This window comes from Silene latifolia, chromosome 4, assembly GCF_048544455.1.
Source record: "Silene latifolia isolate original U9 population chromosome 4, ASM4854445v1, whole genome shotgun sequence".
Taxonomy (NCBI): Eukaryota; Viridiplantae; Streptophyta; class Magnoliopsida; order Caryophyllales; family Caryophyllaceae; genus Silene; species Silene latifolia.
Genome location: NC_133529.1, coordinates 25,001,989 through 25,023,232, shown reverse-complemented (window position 1 = coordinate 25,023,232; position 21,244 = coordinate 25,001,989). Strand labels below are relative to the sequence as shown.

Sequence of the window (21,244 nt, the reverse complement as noted above, 5' to 3'; positions counted from 1 at the left end):
TCCAAATTCCAACTTCACCTCAAACACCACCCCCTCATATACAAAATCCACCACCACCAATGGCTTTACGTGACCATAACCGTCCAAACCATAATGATGCTTGTAACCCCATCAACTTTGGCCCTTTGGCTCCCAACAATTTTGAGATGCATCCTGCCCAAGTTGAGTTGATAGAAAAAGATTATTTCGGGGTTCATATCGAAGAGAATGCTCATGCTCATCTAAGGAAATTTAAAAACAAGGTCGCTATGATGAAAAGGAACGGGGTATCCGAAGACACACTAAGGTTGATGTTGTTCCCATTCTCATTAACGGATAAGGCGGACCGGTGGTTGAATGTTCACCCTCCTAACACATTCACGACATGGGACGTCTTAGCCAAGGCATTCTTGGCCAAGTACTACCCATCATCCAAGACCGCCATACTTCGAAATGAGATCCACACTTTCCAATAAGAGGATGGAGAATCCTTGGGTGAGGCATGAGATATATATCAAGACCCCATCGCTAGTTGTCCTCACCACGGGATTCCGACGTCGTATGTCACCCAAACCTTTTTCCAAACCTTGTTGCCAAGAACTAAAGAAATGGTGAATGCCTCCGCGGGAGGGGGATTCAACCATTTGGGTGATGAGGAAGGCACGACACTAATCAAGAAGATGGTGGACTCGGAGGCCAACTACGGCTCAAGGGACAATGTACTTAGGAGGAATGACCGATATCCCAAGGAAACCACTTCTAATGCAAATGCCGAAACGAATGCCAAGCTTGACCTTCTCACCAAGAAGTTTGAAGAAATAACAAAAAACCAAGGCCATCAAGTTAGTGGATCCCATGGTCCCCCAATGGAGGAAATGATCCAAAGTGCATCTTGTGAGCTATGTGGGGGACATGGTCACACCTTTAATGTGTGTGCCAACAACTCCTATAATGGGGGGGGGGGGGGGGGGGTATGAAGACAACATTCAAGATATAAATGCTTTTCAAAGCTGTAACAACAATGTGAGACCATCACGACCACCCTACAACAGTCCCAATGTCTATAACCCAAACACAAATTTCTATCATTCGGGTTTGAGAAACCACCCCAATTTTAGCTACAAGAGCACCAATGTTCAAAACCCACAACACCTTCAACCATAAGTGCCCAACACCAATCCACCCGGGTTTTCTCAACCTAGAGGTGGATACCCTAACCAAAGAAACAATTCCAAAAATCAAAACCAAAATTTTGGGAACCAATCTCAAGGGTACCAAGATTTTGGAGGTAACCAAAACAACCAAGGGTTCTATCAAGGGAACCAAATTAACCAAGCTAACCAAGGATTTGGGTAAGGGTTTTCTTAAGGCTTTCAAGAACAAGGACAAGGATCCAACTTCAACAATCATGGTCATAAAGGGAACTATCAATGGGGACAAAATAACAACAACAATCAATGTCCCAACACTCTAAATGATTATGGGTTCCCTTTACCCATAACTAATCAACCTTATCAAGAGCCCATGGGTAACACTTCCCAAAGTGAAATTATGAAGATGATGAGGAACATGCAAATACAACATAACCAAGACTTGGCTAATTTCAAGATTGCTAGTTAACAAGAAAGTGCTAACCAAAGAATTGCTCACCAAAAAGAAATGAGGGAAATGGAGGCCCGATTGGCCGCTCATGCTCTAGCCAATCCTCATAGACCACCCAATGGTTTGTTAGCTCAAGGGCAAAGCTCCAAATATTCTTCTACTAGCCACCAAGCTTATGCGGTTGTTTTGAGAAGCGGCATAGAGCTTGGAGACTCTTACAAGCACCTTGAAATTGAGGTTGATGTGAATCCAAAGAGCAAAAAGGATGGAAATGAATGGTGGAAGGGAAAGCCCACCAATGACATCATCGGCAAGGATGAGTGAAGCAAAGAAAGGGAAGAAAACAAGTAAAGAATCTTCAAGTTGGGGAACATAAGTGGGAAAGAAGGTTGATGGTTTAGTTGAGGATCTCCCTTATGAGGAAGAAGTGGGTGAAGATGCTACCGAAGAAATGCTCTTGCAACCCACCACAAAGGTAACAAAGAAATCAAACCCTCCAAAGGTACTCTCCGATTCTCAACTTGTCACCCATATTCCTTACCCCTCAAGAGCAATAAAGAGTAGGGAAAACTTCAAGTATGCCAAGTTTTGTGATATACTAGGGAAACTTGAAGTAACCCTACCCTTTACCGAAGTGATTTTGAACATGCCAACTTACACAAAATTTTTAAAGGACATCTTGGCAAACAAAAGAGCCTTGGGTGACCAAGAAATTGTGGCAATGGAAGAAGCATGTAGTGCTCATCTCCTTAACAAAATGCCCACTAAACTTGGTGACCCGGGAAGTTTTTCAATTCCTTGTGTGGTTGGTGGTGTCCCGATATCAAGAGCTCTTTGTGACTTGGGAGAAAGTGTGAGTGTGCTTGAGGACATACCCGTCAAAGTTGGAAAGTATTTAATCCGGCCGATTTTATTGTCCTTGACATCCCGGAGGATAGCCATACCCTCATTATCCTAGGTAGGCCATTCTTGACTACCGGAGGAGTACTAATTGATGTGAGAAATGGGCGGTTAACCTTCAGGATTGAGGGCGACAAAGTCGAATTTAATCTTCCAAATTTGATGAAAGGCCCCAAAGAAGAGATACAATGTACTATTGAAGTGATTGATGAAGTAGTTGAATCGGTGGCTCGGGAAGAGTCGGAGATGGAAGAAGCCTTACAAATCTCCCTACATGATGAGGAAATGAAGGAAGATCATGTGGTAGATGATGAACTCATGAAGAAGGTGGAGAGACTACTCCCTCCAAAGGTACAACTCAAGCCTTTGCCTCCCTCACTCAAGTATGGCTTTCTTGGTGAGGGAGAGTCTTATCCCGTGATAATCAAAGCCAACTTTAGTGAGGCTCAAGAACAAAACCTTTTGAAAGTCTTGAATGCTCACAAAAGCTCACTAGGGTATAACATTGATGATATCAAGGGACTAATTCCAAACTTGTGCATGCATCAGATCATTTTAGAGGAAGGAAGTCAACCTAAGGTTGAAGGTCTAAGGAGAATAAACCCCAAAATGGCCGAAGTTGTGAAAATGAGGTTTTAAAATTGCTAGAAGCGGGGATTATTTACCAAATCACGGATAGTAAATGGGTGAGTCTCGTCCATGTAGCGCTCAAGAAAGGCGGGGTTACTATGGTGGAACAAGAGGATGAGACTCACATAACGACTCGTCCGGTGACCGGGTGGCGGCTGTGCATTGATTATAGAAAACAAAATGCCGCCACCCTTAAGGACCACTTCCCCATCCCCTTCATCGATCAAATGCTATAAAGGCTAGCGGGGCATGCTTACTATTATTTTCTTGATGGATACTTGTAGACACCTCATTTCTGCACCTCTCGCAAACCACCCGGTGATGATTGGGCCACATGTTTGCTACGCGGAACGATTTGTGACAGTTCGTAACTTTATCGTCAAGTGATTGCTCAAATACTAATGTCTACCTCTTAGTTGTCATCTACGCGCCGATACGGTCGTTTTGACAGTAATTAGAGTACATTTGGAGTCCGGGCCTAAAACCGTCTTCATTTTCTGATAACCATTAAATCCCGAGTCAGAATGTTCTGTAATGTTCCGGATATTTCTATTCCATATTTTATAAATATTTCACAATATTTATCTTTTGGTAAACAATTTCCCGTAATATTCACATAAAATATTAAGGAAAACCGAATTATTCCGTCCTTCTATAACTCAAACACGGAAATCTTTCTTCCGCAGGAGGAAACCCTTTGGGAATAGACGCAGCAGGTGTTGCGCCTCTTCCAAGAGATGCAGTGACTGCTGCGCCTCTTCCCAGGTCCTTTTCTGCGTAATTTTCGTATCTTTTTCATATCTTTCCGAGATTCACTTCCAAAGACTCTCCGAAATCCTAATTCCGTGATTAGTATAAATAGAGACCTTCGGTCTCTCATATTTCTCACGCGAGTGTCCGCCCTTCTCTTCTCCCTTTGCATTCTAGACCTTTGTTCTTACTTTTTGGCGTCTACGTGCTTGAACATTCGACCACGTAAGCTCGGATCCTTCTGAGTACCAGCCTCGTTTGCATGACCGACCAATTTGACCAACTCCACATCAATCAACTTAATTAACTTAATCGTTTTCCTCTTACGAGGGCACTTTTGTATTTGCATTATAATTCGAGTCGAGCATCGCTAATCGATAACTTAGTCCTTCTCGTTTCGTCAAACATGTAAGTCTGAGGGTGTAATTCTCTCTTTTATTTATCGTTCTTTACTTTTTGTACTACTATTGTAAGGTTTATGTCGAAAATACCTCCTTAAAACCGATTTCTAAAACCGTGTTTTAAAACCTCTTTTTGCGGATTTCCAGAAGACAAACCGTCGAGAAAGGACGCAGCAACTGCTGCGCCTCTTCGAAAGGACGCAGCACCTGCTGCGCCTCTTCGTGAGGCTGCCGCAGTTCCTGCTTCCTTTCTTCTTCCGTCATCCTCTGTAATTCGTTCATCTTTTTATTTGTTTCGTTTGTTTCTTGTTAATTCTTTGACATAATAGCTTATAATCTCACATGTATATTAATTATCATCATTAACATGTTTTATCCATCGTAAATTCGACTTAAATCCCTTATAATCTCATATTTGCGGGTTTTTGTCATTAAATTCAATGCGGGTTGTAGAAATTCGATTTGTTCATATCGAGTTTCTGGAATTCGACCTTTGACATATTTTCATCTGTTTATTGTCGTATGCATCGCATGTTCGTTATTAATTTGTCATCAATTCGTCATGTTTAGTTTATTTCATTCACCCATGTCACTAATCAATCATTCGTTCATGTAATTAATCCGTCTTTAATCCGTCTCATCCATGTTTATCGCTTTTATGACCATTAATCATATGCAAATAATATAATGATCACTTCCATCCGAGTAAATATATTAATATATCCTTAAATTCACCGATTCAAATTAACGATTTGCGATTCGGCTTCAACGGCAGAACTCGATCTAGGAACGACGCAAGAATCGCCTCTTTTTCCAGGGCGCGATTCTGCTGCGCCTGTTCCAGATTGAGTTCTGTCTCTGAACTCCGTTGTTGCCTGACCTAGTTTAATTAGCTTACGTATGATCAACTATTATTCGTATTATCACCTTCTGACTCCTTCGTTAATTCTTTTGATTTATTTTTATTCGTTTTTTTTCCAAATTATCCGTTTTGAAGGTATTTTCGACATAAATCGCCTAATCCATTGTAATTATTGTAATTTTTATTATCGTAATTTTCCTATTGTATTTATCATTGAATCTTGTATCATTTTTATGTTTTCACATGTAATTGAACATTAAATCCTACCTCGACATTAATTGTTTGCTAATTACGTGTCCACCGACTTAGCCTAATTCTCACATGTTAGGATTAAAACTTGGACGTTGCATTGCATGCATATAATCGACGATATATCGAGTATAGATAATTTCCCTAATCATTAGTAGAGGCCGCTATCGAGGCGGGCGGGATTAGGTGTTCGATCAAAAGAGCTTCCTAATACGTACCCTCACCCCTCACTCCAGATCTCTGTGAACATCCGTGTTCATTGGCATCCACGAGAGTCATTCTAGACATAGAATGCTAATGGTAACGATTGCTTAGTGTTCATGTCACTACTTTGTGTCTTGACATGACACGAGGTATTCGAACGGTTCAAATTTCCCATAAAAATTGGTGGCGACTCCAACAAAAATGCAAACGCTTGTTCTCTTCCTCCCAAGCGCCCCCGTGGGCCCCCCGCTGTTCACAGTTTGGCGACTCCGCTGGGGAGAATACACTTACGTGTAGCCAAGGGTGAAACTTGAACAAGGTTAGGGAATAGTTTATACAAGACAATTGTCAGTTTTCATAACTCGGTCTTCCTAGACCATTTTATTCGGCCTTCCTAGGCCCAACCCAACCCGTTCGACCAATCGTCCCGTCTAAACGGTCCTAATTCTTATTTGGGCCTAAGAATGGATAGCGATTGACGTCATCCATACCATGATGCTTACTCTTGTTTGTATCAAGGGCCTTCACTACTTGAGGAAATGGACTAGGAATCGGCCTTACTCTTGTTTGGTACGAGCCTCTCCACAGATTTCGGGTTTGATGGTTCGGTATGGCAACCCACCCTTTAAACCAAAACCCTTTTAAATGCACTCAGCATCCCGTTATAATGCTTGTATAAATGTTTGTACCTTACGTGATCACCATTTCTAAATGAAACCATGACGATTTTTGCAAAAATCAAAACCCTTTTTTTAATCAAAATTTCGAAAAGGCCATTGGATTAGTGCAAAACCCAGTCAAAACTCTGTCCATTTGTCAAGTCAAAATTCGGGCCACAAGCCCATTTCAAAACCTCACTTCGAATCCACTCCTACAACTACACCATAGTTGGCTAGGGTACACATTTTCAAAATTTTGTCCTTTCTTCAAAGCTCACTCAACACAAGTGGCACACACCCACTTCACGAGTCAAAAACATTTCTTCTTTTAGCAAGTGTGTTAGAATGGTAGATCATGTTTTGATTCGTCATCGGTCTCTTATCCAGTTTTCAAGATGCCTGGAACCAGCGAAACAAACCTCCACCAACTTCAAGATGGTAATGATCGAATCCTAGCCGCACTAGCTCAAATCCAAGTTACTCAAGACCAAGTGTATGATCGCCTTGACACCATCGAGGGCCGGATCTATGCCGTAGAGGGGAGATTGCCTCCTCATGAAAGTGAAGTAGTGGGCGACTACGCGGATGAATCCAAGGACGAAAATCCTCCCATGGGGCCGATCAGTAGCGAGAAAAGACTCCAATACTTAGAGGAGCAATTAATGTACCTTAAAGGGGATGACATTTATAGGGAGAATAATCGCAAGTATGAGGCCGTCAACTCCAAATTGCCAACCAACTTCAATATGACGGATATCCCTAAATTCAAGGGGCACGAAAACCCTTTGAACCACATCCGCGCCTTCAAGGATTACATGTCTATCAAAGGCATCAAACCCGAGATATTCTTAAGGATCTTTCCTTCATCTCTTGACACCATCCCAAAGCAATGGTTCTACTCTTTAGATCACAAGAAGATCGCTACTTGGGAAGATGCCGCGATCGAGTTTGCCAAGCAATATGCGGATAATGCCGAGATCTAAGTTAACATGCGCACTCTAGAGGTTCTTACCCAAAATGACAAAGAAGGATTCACCGACTTCCTAAGTAGGTGGAGGAAGACTAGTACCCAACTAGTTGAACGCCCGGATGAGGCTACCCTTGTGGAGAAGTTCTTGGACAATCTCAAACCCATTTATGCCAACCATTTGAGATATCAAAACATCAAAACTTTCAAGGACTTAACCGTACTAGGGACAAGGATTGAAGATGACATCCATAAAGGGCTCTTGTCCAAAATGGTAGGTCGAGGATATCAAGGCTCAACAAGTCGTTCTTACGGCTCCACTAGCAAGACTGATGAAGTTAACCTTCTCGAGCCATCCAAGAAAAGTACCCTACCGAGGAAATTCACAAACCTTGGGGATACTTACTCCAACTCTCTTAAAAGGTTAATGAAACAAGGCAAACTCCAACCCATAGGACCTACTCCCGAACCTTAAAAGAAATCCAAGTTCTGGGACGAGAACTCATACTTTGAATACCATAGGGGTAAGGGGCATGACACAGAGAAATGCTACAAATTGAAAAATGTGCTTCAAGACATGATTGAAGATGGTCGACTACCAATACCGCCGGGAGGTAAATCCAACAACACTCAGAATCCTCTTGGAGTTCTAGTGATTACAAGTGACGAATCTACCTTAGATTGTTCACACCTAATTTCTCCAATTGAAGATGAAATCCATGCAATCGAGAATGAAGGGTTCTACTCTACTATCTCCCCTACCATTTCCGACTTCATCACATGGGCAAGGAGTGTGGATAGACAAGTTTGGGAATTTGAAAATGTGCTGACAACTTTACGTGATCCCAACGCAACACCCAAGGAGCATGTGTCACTTATCTTCTCTCAAAACGCTACTATGCAAGAAATAGTCGCCGTGGTTGATAGACTAGTCGACCAAATCATACGACTAGAAGATGAAATCATGAGAATGAGGGAACTAGCTACAATCAATGGAGTTTGGGCTGATGATGATGAGGACGAGTACCTCATCGAAAACTCCCTAGTCAAGGAAATAGTCCAAAATGGTGAAGACCAAGATGTGGACCATCTAACTTGTTCGGAACGTCCATATCAAAGCACTACTCAAAATGGTCCAACCAACGTTGTCACACCAAATGATAACGAAGATGACTCCACTGACCATTTGCTCAAGCAATTACAGAAGACGAAGGCTGATCTTTCAGTCTGGCAATTAGTAGCGAGCTCATTCCCACATCGCCAAGCTTTACTGCAAGCTTTGGCCAAACTAAATGTAGCACATAACTCGACACCAGAAGATGTAGTCAACTTGGTCTTCCAAGAATCACCGAAGTTAAGCAATCCTATTACTTTCTCAGACGAGGATTTGCCACCTTTTGGCGCTAATCACAACTTAGCTCTTTACATCACTGTCATTTGTCTAAAGAAGAACGTGTCAATGACCTTGGTATATGATGGCTCTGTGGTCAACATCATACCCCTCAAAACGGCATACAAATTAGGCATGAAAGAGTCGGATTGGACCCCTACCAATCAAGGTGTTCGCGCATATGATGGTACACGATGAAAGGTGGTAGGACTTGCTAACCTAACCATAGCCACAGGGCCGATTGAGCGAAAGGTTAACTTCCAAATAGTGGACATCGAAGCTTCCTTCAACATACTCCTAGGAAGACCTTGGATTCACGCTTCCAAAGCAGTGACATCCACCCTTCATCAAAAGATCAAGATTCCACTAAATGGCAAAGTAGTGACGATCACTTCGTCACCCATCAAGGCAATAATCAAAAAGAAGTCGAATAATCAAGTCCTTGCAGATCCGGTATATGAACTTGGGGGCTTCCAAAGCATAAGTGTCATAGAAAGCGAATTGGCACCCTTATACTATGATCCCTACTCCAACTTGGTGGTCAACCACATACTCAAAACCCAGGGATACTTCCCTGGAATGCCTTTGAACCCTACTCGAAGAAACACCTTCGCATCATACAAGGAAGGCAACTCAAAGAGAATACCACTTGGACTAGGGTACAAACCCACTAAAGAGGAGGTTCTCGAGATGCTCGCTCAAGTTCAAAACCATAAGTATGTAGGAGTCCAAATGCGACCCTATATCCCTACCCTAAATGGGTACTTTGTTAAAGAAGAAGTCTAGAACTCTTTCACGGTTTTCCCGAGCCTTGGCATTATCTCGAGAGGAAGCTAGCCGGAATCGAGATCTTTCACGATTGCTACTTCATCCCTCCAGAAACGGTTCCTACCGTCAAAACCCGTCAAGCACCTTGCTTAGACGAACAAGCCGTTAGTCTATTGTTCGGAGAAGATTGATTTGTTAGAGCCGCGCAGGATGAGATCATTACCATGATACTTCAAGACGATCGCTTCAACCCCACCGCGTTAATCACAGGAAACCAATGCGAGTCAGCAGAAAGGATGGAGAAAGTCAATCAAGTGGACCAACAATCAAGGAAGACTCTTCAAGCTCACCACTGGAGAAGGAGAGATGTTCAAAGGAGAACCAGAAGATGATGAATTCGAGTCAGAGTCGGAGTCAGAGTCGGAGTCTAGAGAAGTCATTAGGGATTCTCTTCCTGTCGTCATCCCCATTCCCTCGGTTTCTCCTAGCTTAGCCTCGAGTAGTCACAGTAGTTCGGGAAATGTCCCAACCACTGTCCCTTTGCCACCACTGACCATGGATCAGATGGCCTCATTGTTTCAACTATTCTCAAACTTTAATATGAATAAATCAGGTTCTGCTTACTCTTTGTGTTATCTTGAGTGCAATTCTGTTTACGATGATACTGAGGATGACCAAAACCCAGACTCGATCGAAATACCTCCCTACGTAGCCAAAGAAATACTACAGGAAAGGGAAGAGGGATCAGTCATAGAGGACACCGAACCCATCAATGTAGGAACCGAACTAGAACCCCAAGATCTTAGGATAGGGACTACCTTGAGCTCTACCAAAAGGGCCGATTTCATAGACCTCCTAAACGAGTTCAAAGACGTTTTCGCTTGGTCCTACAAAGATATGCCAGGGATCGACATGGACATCGCTGAGATTAGAAGTCCGATTAAGCCCGGTTTCAAGCCTGTAAAACAGAAGCTTCGACGAATGAGAACGGAATGGGCTCTCAAAATTAAGGAAGAAGTTGATAAGCAATTCAAAGCCGGGTTCATCAAAGTTTCCGAGTATTCTGACTGGGTAGCCAACATAGTACCTGTACCCAAAAAGGATGGGAGAATCCGCGTTTGTGTTGACTTTAGGGACTTAAACAAAGCAAGTCCTAAAGATGACTTCCCTCTACCACACATCGACATATTGGTGGACAATACTGCAGACCACGCATTACTATCCTTCATGGATGGGTACGCGGGTTATAACCAAATCAAGATGGCCATAGAAGACATGCATAAGACCGCCTTTGTCACTCAATGGGGAACCTATTGCTCTACGGTCATGCCGTTTGGATTGATCAACGCCGGAGCTACATATAAACGCACCGCAACTAAACTCTTACATGACATGATGCACAAAGAAGTTGAGATATACATAGACGACATGATCGTCAAATCCAAGGATAGAGAGGGGCATATTGCGAACCTTCGCAAATTTTTCGCAAGGCTACGAAAGTACAACATGAGGCTCAATCCTCAGAAATGCACATTCGGAGTAACGTCTGGCAAACTCCTGGGATACGTCGTTAGCCAACGAGGTATAGCAATAGACCCTTCCAAGATCAAGGCTCTGATCGAAATGCCATAACCTCAAACAGAAAAAGAAGTCAGAGGATTCCTGGGAAAAGTGCAATATATAAGTCGATTCATATCGAAACTCACTAGGATTTGTGAGTATATCTTCAAGAAGCTCAAGAAAACAGACCACACCATGTGGGATGATGATTGTCAAAAGGCATTTGACCGAATCAAAGAGATATTGGCTAAACCACCAGTGCTCATGCCACCTCAACGAGATCAACCTCTTGGTTTATATCTCATGGTAACCGAAACAGCCATGGGTGCCATGCTAGCTCAAACTGTAGGAAGTGAAGAAAGGGATATCTACTACCTTAGTAAGAAGTTCTTGGAGTACGAGTGCAAATACTCACAACTCGAAAAGACATGCCTCACTCTTGTGTGGGCAACGAAGAAGCTACGCCATTACATGCTTAGCTACTCCGTCAAAATATACTCCAAAATGGACCCAGTCAAATACCTCTTCGAAAAACCTGTCCTCAACGGACGCCTAACAAGATGGACTTTGATGCTCTCAGAATTCAATCTCAAATAGGTGCCTCTGAAAGTAATAAAAGGTCATGCCGTTGCCGAATTCTTCGCAGAAAATCCCATCAATGATGCACAAACAATAGATACCTGGTCATTTCCAGACGAGGATATACTCCAAACTGATGTAGACTACTGGGACCTTTACTTTGATGGAGCGTCAAACTTAAGAGGATTTAGAATAAGAGTGTTGCTCATTTCTCCTGAAGGCGAGCATACACCGATCTCTGTCAAACTCGACTTCGAGGTGACAAATAACGCTGCAGAATACGAAGCTTGTCTCATTGGACTACAAGCGGCAGTGAGCTTAGGCATTAAAAACCTCCGAGTACATGGGGATTCATCCCTAATCATCAATCAAGTTACGGGATCTTGGAAAATCCGAAGCGAAAGCTTAGCACCTTACCAAGCCAGAATAGACCAAGTTGCCCAATTCTTCGATCACGTGACATATCTACACCTACCTCGGGAAGAAAATCAATTTGCAGATGCTCTTGGAAAACTCGCATCTTTGATTAATATGCCAGATGACATGGTAGAGATGCCTTTATGCATCGCACGACGGTCAGAGCCAGCTTATGTACACCAAATCACCGATGAAGAGGAAATCGCGCAGGAACCCTGGTTCCAAGCAATCCTAAATTTCAAGCTCAACGGTACCTATCCACCGGATATGGACAAGAGGGGACAACGTGCTATACGCCTACTAGCTTCCCAATACGTTCTCATGCAAGGAGAGTTATACAAAAGAACACCTCTTGGTGTAATCCTACGTTGCCTTGATCATTCACAGGCACGAAAGGTGATGGAAGAAGTCCACGATGGAGAATGCGGTCCTCATATGAGTGGGCCCATGATGGCAAAGAAAATCACACGTTTGGGATATTATTGGACCACAATGGAATCCGATTGCATCAAGTACATAAGACATTGCCACAATTGCCAAATCTTCGGGAATGTGCAACATGTCCCTCCTTCATTGCTCTATACGATGACATCTCCTTGGCCATTTTATGCCTGGGGAATTGACATAATCGGGAAGATAACCCAAGTCGGAACAGGAGGTCACTGTTTCATTCTAGTGGCGATCGACTATTTCACCAAATGGGTAGAAGCGGCTTCCTACACTAGTCTCACGGCTAAAAATGTGGCAAAGTTCATACAAAACAACATCATCCGTCGATACGGTTGCCCACATGAGATCATTAGTGATAATGGATCATATTTCCAAGCTGAGACTGAGCAATTGCTAGCCAAGTATAAAATTAGGCATCACCACTCTTCGCCCTATAGACCACAGACTAACGGTGCGGTAGAGGCAGCAAACAAGAACGTTGTCACAATTCTCAAGAAAATGATTGACAACTATCGAGATTGGCCAAGCAAGATACCCTTTGCTTTGTGGGGATATCGTACATCTATTAGGACGCCCACTGGGGCTACCCCTTTCTATTTGACTTACGGCATGGAAGCTGTACAACCAGTCGAGCTAGAGATACCATCCTTGCATATTTTACTCGAAAGTCAAATCCCAGAAGCCGATTGGAAGAGGGATAGATACGAAGAACTCATCCTCCTGGATGAACGTAGGCTACGCGCCTTGCATAATGTCCAAACATATCAAGCACGTATCAAACGAGCTTTCAACAAAAGGGTTACGCCAAGAAACATCAAGGAAGGAGACTTAGTACTCAAATCGGTTAGAGCTCTTTTACCTGTTGACCCACGGGGAAAATTCAAACCTAATTGGGCCGGACCATTTCTAGTCAAGTCCATACTTCCAGGGGGTGCGGTTAGAATCACAGACCTAGACGGGAATGAGTTTTCCAACCCAAACCTTGACCAACTAAAACGGTACTATGCCTAGAATAGGAACAAAAACGCGCCTCGCGTAACCTCACGTGTCGCTCTTGTGGCACTGAATAAACGGCCCCTAGCCAAGCTGAAATAAGATAATGTCACTTTGCTCTTGCACTTTGACAATTTTGTCGTCCTCATATCATCAAATAAACTAAATTTGCACCTTCAGAGTAAGCAAAAGCTCATGCTTATTTTCTAAGTTCATTAGAAGCTCTTGCTTAGAACAATTATTCTTTTACATTTACTCGAACTACGCGCAAGAGTTTGATTTCATTTTTAATGAATACGTAGGCAATCCTTCACAGGATACAACCCATTATTTTTAAAATGTAAATAGAAGGACATTTGCATTGCATTTGGAATTCGACAAGAATAATAAATAGAAAATCACAACGGTTTCATAACCATTTAACCTTTTTTATTTCATTCATCTTCTAGTACGCTACATAATAAAAATAAAAATAGTCTAGGATTCTCAAAACCCCACCTTTTTATTACAATAATAAAAATAATAATAAATAATAAATAAAGACTCGGGCTATTCTTCCATCTTCCCTTTGCCCTTGTCATTTTTGTCATATTTCTTGTCACGACCTCGAGCCGGACGCTCTTGCGCCACTTCGGACCTAATCACCAACGGTCTTTCTCGAGGCCTAGACTTCCCATTCTTGCCAATCACCATCTCTACGACAGGAGAGGTCTTCGGTTTCTTCGAAGGATGAACGACTCGAAACCCGGCTTCTTCCTCTCCCTCGGTCAGATGCTTCTCCTTCTCTTTTTCCACCTCGCGCACCTTGTAGTCAATGGGCTCGCGCTTCCTCAATCTCTCGCGCTCTTCCGGAGTAGTAGCTTTCCTCCATCGCAGATAAGAATCCGACACCCATAAGGCATTAGGAGAAGAGTTCAAGAACCATACATTTCTTTGAGCCCATTTAATGACCCACTCCCTTCGGCTCTCTGTAGTAAGCGCCACGGCGGTCTGCGGGACGGTATCAAGCTTCGGGATTGTCTGTTTTAGCCCAACCTGTCTCATCAGCCTTTCCGGGAAGATGCACACCATGAATTCCAGGCCAGGAATGCGCACAGATCGGGTAGGATCCAAAGAAGACACTCCAGTGACAGATTTGAGGTGCCACCATGGTACAATCCACTTAACTAAAGGGCCATCATCACTCTTCAGTTTGTTCTCCCAATAATCGCAGATTCAAGTGAAGTCAACCATGTAAAGCCTGGTCCTCATTGCAATTGAACGAGCATGATAAGAAGGAACGTGAACTGTGGGCTCGATCAATCGAAGTCGTTCCATAAGCCAAACCTACCCAAAAGCAGGCATTAGACAAAAAAAAAAAAAAAAAAAAAAACGGAAAGAAAAAAAAAAAAAAAAGAAAAAGAAAAATACGCGTTCTTTTACCTGCAGAATGACGGGACTTCCCAAATACGGTAGGTCACGGTTGGCTCTCCTATTATCCAAGCCCAAAAGGATCTCTCCTAGACATAAACAAGCTGGGCTCCTGCGCAGCTCCATTTGCTCAACAAGGCCCAGAAGACGGGGATCACCTCTCAAGTCTTCATCAACATACCCTTGGAAGACATACACATGCAACAAGCAAAACCCAAATGCCCTTCGCCTAGCAACATAAGAAACGGTGGGGTCGGCCTTGTTAATGAATCGGTCAATAAAGTCCAACATTCGCACTCCCTTCGAGGTCACTAGACGATCTACCTCAAGTCTAGTCAACCCAAGCAAGTCTCTAAATTTGCTTTTATACCCTTGCGAGGTAGAAGGAATGGCAGACAAGTGTTCAGGGTCCCACCCACCAATCGCAGCAATTTCTTCAGGAAATGGGCAAATATCGCCTCCAGGGAACGCAAAAACATGGTAATTCGGGTCCCAGTAGTCAAGACAAGCATCCAAGAATGGTTTGACAACCTTGATAAGCTTCAAACTTAGCAATGATCCAAGATTATAGGCGCCCATATCATATTTCTCCATGTTGGAAAATTCGTTGGTCCATTCTTTTAAGCGAACCTCCAAAGTATTCATGATGAAGGATTATTTTGAGAGTTTTATGTAATAAGACGAAGAAGGGACGGAAGAATTGTGTGAATATAAGCTCCATCGACGTCTCTATTTATACAAATTTCTGTTTCCAAAAATCCGCCAGAACGGAACCACCTGGGAACAGGCGCAGCACCTGCTGCGCCTCTTCAAAGGGACGCAGCTCGTGCTGCGCCTCTTCCTCAGCTTGACTTCTGTGATTTTCCGCGTTGGATCTTTCCTAATTCCTCGACGAATAATTTCCTATTCCTACGGGTTATTATTTTGGTAAATACGTGGAAATTACCATATTTCGTGTTTCCTAATTCCACGGGCACGCATTTCGAGACGATATCAACATTTTCGTCATTTTACCACACTTGTATAATTTATTTTAGGAAATAATTTTCATTTTAATTCATTTTTTTTAGGAAATAATTTTCATTATAATTCATTTCAAAATTTATATGTTTATTTCATTTACATATTTCTTTCATTTTTTTTCATTTCATTTCTAACTTATAGGTTTCTATTTTTTTCTTTTTTTAAGGGTAACCCTCCCTGCCGTCCGGTCATTTCCGGCAAAATTTTTGCATTTTTGCGTGCTTTTGAGTCATTCATTCTGCGCTAATTCAGGCCATGTATATATATAAATGTATGTTTTGCGTGATTTCTATGTAAATTTCGGCAGCCTGACGGCGTAAACCGTCATCTACCAAACCTGTTCAAAACTAACCTGCAGATACAAGCAACACAACCCAGCAGCAAAGGCACTCAGGCCATCTTATATACAACCAAAAAGGGAAATGTACAACAAACTGGGGGCTCGAGCCCCAAACAAAGTCCGGAATGTTCAAAATGAAGGTCCAAAATGTACAAATGTGCAAAATACAGCCAACAAACAAACAAAAACTGCACAAAACTACTGCTGGTCGCCCTCCAGCTCCGCAACTCTTGCCGCAAGAGTAGCAATCTCGGCGTCTCGAACCTCGAGCTCCCTCAACAAGCGAGCAGTCTCCTCCCGAGACTGAGCGAACTCTCGCTCCAGCTCGCGGTCCCCCTGTAAACAACAAAATTGGCTCATGTCAATCATGTCAATCATTTCAAGAAAAGTTGGAAAATCAAAATTCAAAAATGAAACAGGCAGAAGGTTCATACCTGACGGCCTCGACCACCGACAAGTGCCTCGACGACAGTAGCTCGCAGCCGGTTGGCCACCCTCCATCACGCCATGAACCGAGACGGCGCAACCTGCTTTTTCATAAAAAGAAGTTCTCAATAATTGAACAAACTCAATCAAATGTGTTCTTACACGAAAATTACACAAAATTAGAGGCTCACCCTCCGAATCAGATGCTGCCAGTCGTCCAGGCCAGCATCTGTCACAACCACGTCAAAGTCACGCAGCTCGGAGATCGTCGTCCTCCCGGTCGCATCAGTGTACTTGAGGGTCTCGGGGTACTCTGGGGGCTCGATGCCCGCCGCCTCAACCTCCTACAAAACCAAATATTTCTCATTAATCAGGGATCTTTCATCGTAGTTTCAAAATCAAGTAAAGAAGAAGAGTAGAGATATCACCACTACCGGCCAGTACGCCAACCTCCCATAGAGGAACGCCGAGTAGTCCTCGCCAGGAAGTAGGAGGCCGTCACCACCGACGCCAGCCAAGTCAGCCTCCCTCTCTGCCTCAGAAGGCTCTCTGAACATCGTCCTAGAAGGATCGACGGGAACCGTCAACACGTCCCGACAGCACTGACGAGCCAAGCGCTCGCCCAAGTACCACACAGGACCCATCGACGTCCTCAACAACAGCCTGCTCGAGCTCCTAGGTCGAAGGACCTCAACCACAAAAGGAGGCGCTCCAGCGTACTCCGCCCAAGGCCTGGGCACCCACTAGGACAAGATAAACAAAGGAATCATTCTTATGATCAATTTAAAGGCAATATAGAAGCAAATGAATATAAGTGAGATGCTTACGCTATCTAGCTGAAGAGCGTGCACGTCCCGCTGGTAGACACCGTGAGAAGAACGCTTGCTCTTCGTCCTGCACATCACCCAATCCCTCACCACGGGATAGGCCTTCTCCAGCGGCTCCGTCCTCTTGGGCGCGAGGCCCGGAAAGTAGGAGTACACCCACGCCTATGAAGCAAGATAGTTAATAACGATCGTTCGTGATTTGATAAAGAAAGAAATTGATTTTAAGTCTCAATGAAGGTTCATACCTCCAACAGTAGTCCAGGTCCGACAGCGCCAGGAGAAGTCCCCTTCTCCATTAACTCCGGACGAACCATGGCCCTCATGAAGCGGATGAGGACCGCAAAACCAGCAGTGACCCAGTCCCAACGCCCTAGGGAGCTTAGGTCAGAAAGGAAGGGAAGAAGCTTCGTCGACAGCCTCTCTCCCTTGTCTCCGAGGTAAATCGAAGACAGAAACCACCAAAGCCACAAGTGGGCCCTCTGCTCAGCAGTATAGGGAGGAGGAGCCGTCTCCCTCCCGTCAATCGTCACCAGCGCCGGGATCTTTCCCGCAAAGTAGTATCGAACGTAGGAGCTGGGCACCAAACCTGGCACTGTGATAGCCTTCGGTTACAAGTTCCAGCCGATCAACCTCCTAGCCTCGGCCGAGTCCTCCCTCATGGCAGTCTCCGGCTACTCCACAGCCTCAGACCCACACGACAGACCAGAAATCATGCCGTAGTCCTCCAGAGTGACTCCCACCTCACCAAAAGGCATGTGAAAAGTGGAAGTCGTATCCCAGAATCGGTCCAAGAAAGCGCGGACCAGGCTAAGGTTAGCCCGCAACTTCCTCTTCGCGATATCCCTCCAGGCCTGCACCAAGGCACCAAACGCTCCACGCTCGATCATGGCGAGCTCCTCCGCCGACAGCCGCTCGTAGCACTCCATCGCTGTCGTGTAGCCCGAGAACGACCTGATGTTCCCGGCCTCCTATTGTGATTTAAAACGAAAGCTATCTTTAGTTTTTTTGAATGAAAATTGGAAGAGATATGAACAAATAAACGAAATAAGGTGAGTGATGAGTAGTGAATTCCTATTTACCAAGCTCTTCACCGTCCTGTAGGACAGGTGACCCTCTGCAGCCCACAAAGTGCCTACTCTCCTAGGTCTCAGTCCACGCGGGAGCTCCTCTCAGCTGACGACCTCCTCATCTGACGTTGGCCCGTCTCGGGGCCTCCTCCTCCTCAACAGCCTCCTCCTCATGGACCTCGTCCCCAGCAGCCATCACCGCAGCGGTTAAGGCCTACTCCAAAGCCTCCTCGACAACAGCAGCGTCTATCTCCATGGGAGTCCTCCCAGAAGTAGAAGCCTCATCACCTGCAACATTAAAGCAAATTTAGGCCGCGTCACGTGACGACAAGCCTTGGTTAAGGGATTTTTCGAGCCTTCGGAAGCCCTGAAATCGCTTTTTCTCGCCATCTTTGGCCATATTCTCACAAACCCGATCGCTCATGTGGTAATTTGGGTCAAGTCAAGCCTAATTTGAAGCCTAGTCTTGGGTTCAAGTCGAAATATCGGCTGCATTTCGTTATAACGACGATTATGCCCTAGAAAAGTGTCCTGAAAAAGCTGTCACAAACCAAAATTCCGAGATGGTAGGAAGTTTACCCATCATCCAAGGATCCCAAATATCAAGTTTCATCGCAAATGGGCAATCCTAAGGCTATTTTCAAAGCAACTTACGGTTTAGCTGTGAAACCGTCTCAAATTCACTCAAAGGCTCAAAACTCAACGAAAATTCGAAAGAAATACATGGTTGTGTTCCTTATACTACCTATTATCCGTTTCTAATGCCAATTTGACAAGGCAAATGCATTTGGGGGAAAAGCCCCAAATTTTCGATTAATTGGGTCATAAACCCTAATTTTTTTGATCCAAAATTGAACAAATACAGAAGATTAATGCAAGAATGAGACGCATATCTCGATTAGTCATGATTAATTCAAGCTTTTAGATCAAACCTTGGTGGAAATGGTTAAGATTTGAGAGAGAAAATGAAGAATTTGTGTTTCGAAACAAATGATCTTAAACCCTCTGTTTATCGCGTTTTTACGCAGAAAAAACGCTTTGGGGAATAGACGCAGCAAGTGCTGCGCCTATTCCAAGAGACGCAGCTCTTGCTGCGCCTCTTCCTGGTGTTCCCTCCATACGAGTTTTCAAAAATTCGTTATGAGTTCGTTATTTGTGGGCCCATCTTTGGTGCGCCTCTTCCCCGATGCTATTTTATCCTTTTGGTCCGTTTGACGATTATCTTTCGTTCCGGACCGCATTTCTAAGCCAGCAGCAGACTATTACACGTTATTTATTGCTTCCAAGACCCTTACTTGTCACAACGAGCAAAAATTCCTTCACAGGTGTTTCGACACGCCTTCATTATATTTCCCCAACGAGAGTAAGCGGATAGACTTTCCCTCTCGAGACATGGAGATTAATTCCCGATTATGTTCCCCAACGAGAGTAAGCGGATAGACTTTCCCTCTCAAGACATGGAGATCAACATCAACCCCTATCTTTTCCGAAGTTTGTTCGAAGCTTTGAACACGAATGATTTCTCCCAGCCTTCCACTTTGTGTTCGCTACTCACAGTATTTCTTGTTTCCCCTTGGAGTGGGATAAAGATGTCGTTCTCCATAAAGTTCCCAAACCAATAGAGTTCCTACACTCGAGCCTTATTTACCCTTTAGTTTAAACTTATATTCGGGCCTCCTTCCCGCCAATGCTTTCCTTTTAGGGCCCCATACCCTAGCACCAATCCTTATATATCTTTTAGGTCTCACCCTTAGCTCCTATGCACCTCCGGAAGCATCTCGAGGAAGAAGTCTCAGGTATGATCTCTTCTTATGGCTGGCGAGCCTCCTTACGTAGTCTAATGGACTTTAAACTACCCTCCCCGATAGTCGACAGACTCTAAAATGTTTCCGACGACAGGTCATTGGGTCAGACCCCTTGAGCCGCCTCGCGTCGCCATAGTCGTCAGGTAGTAATCATCGATTGACCTGATGGTTATACTTTGACTTTCGCCTTGTCCAAGCCTCAGTCAAAGTGGGGGCTCTGTAGACACCTCATTTCTGCACCTCCCGCAAACCACCCGGTGATGATTGGGCCGCATGTTTGCTACACGGAATGATTTGTGACAATTCGTAAGTTTATCGTCAAGTGATTGCTCAAATACTAATGTCTACCTCTTAGTTGTCATCTACGCGCCGATACGGTCGTTTTGACAGTAATTAGATTACATTTGGAGTCCGGGCCTAAAACCGTCTTCATTTTCTGATAACCATTAAATCTCGAGTCAGAATGTTCTGGAATGTTCCGGATATTTCTGTTAGGCCCAATTTAGCCTAGTCTGACTCTAACCTGACCTGACCTTACTAGGCTGATTAAGGCAACCAGGGACCGGACAAATCTAACTACTATTTGGCAGATGAAAAGTATTACAGGATAAGCAGGCTACTAAATCCTGGAAGAAGAGCCTGATAGTAAGTGCAGAATAGCCTGGCAGGGCATTCAAATAAACTGGATTAAGAAGATAAACAAGAAATGCAGTTGTATGAACTAATAATCACGTCCTATTCTCAAGGAAGACCAAGTCTAACTATAAGACTATATCATCCATGAATGTAGACGACTAAAAAAACAAAAGCTGAAGATTGGTTAAGAGTAGAACAAGTCAACCGGATTAATAGGGAGTGTGCCCTATTAATCTGGTAACAGCTCCGACAATGGGGAGGGACGTTGCAATCAATGCAACGTTAATATTTGTAGAACTATAAATAGCATAATATAGCATTTGTAAGGGAGATCATTCATTGATTATTAC

At 43.9% G+C, this 21,244-nt stretch overlaps 1 protein-coding gene and 1 non-coding gene across 2 annotated transcripts; one reads left to right on the top strand and one right to left on the bottom strand.

Annotated features, from left to right (window-relative positions):
- Positions 1 to 422: 422 nt before the first annotated feature.
- LOC141654073 (small nucleolar RNA R71) lies at positions 423 to 529 on the bottom strand. The gene has a single exon (XR_012547651.1). It is a non-coding gene; the product is annotated as a small nucleolar RNA R71 (small nucleolar RNA).
- A 1,503-nt stretch (positions 530 to 2,032) lies between these two features.
- Positions 2,033 to 3,120, top strand: LOC141651256 (uncharacterized). Its single transcript, XM_074458975.1, has 2 exons — positions 2,033 to 2,472; positions 2,604 to 3,120. The coding sequence occupies exons 1-2, from the start codon at positions 2,033 to 2,035 to the stop codon at positions 3,118 to 3,120; spliced, it is 957 nt and encodes a 318-aa protein (XP_074315076.1).
- The last annotated feature ends 18,124 nt before the right edge of the window (positions 3,121 to 21,244 follow it).

Bases quoted from the DNA above. Each gene is read 5' to 3' on its own strand.
- LOC141651256 (XM_074458975.1), top strand. From the start codon at position 2,033: ATGCTCTTGCAACCCACCACAAAGGTAACAAAGAAATCAAACCCTCCA. The intron at 2,473-2,603 runs GTATTTAATCCG...GTTAACCTTCAG, and splicing joins ATACCCGTCAAAGTTGGAAA to GATTGAGGGCGACAAAGTCG.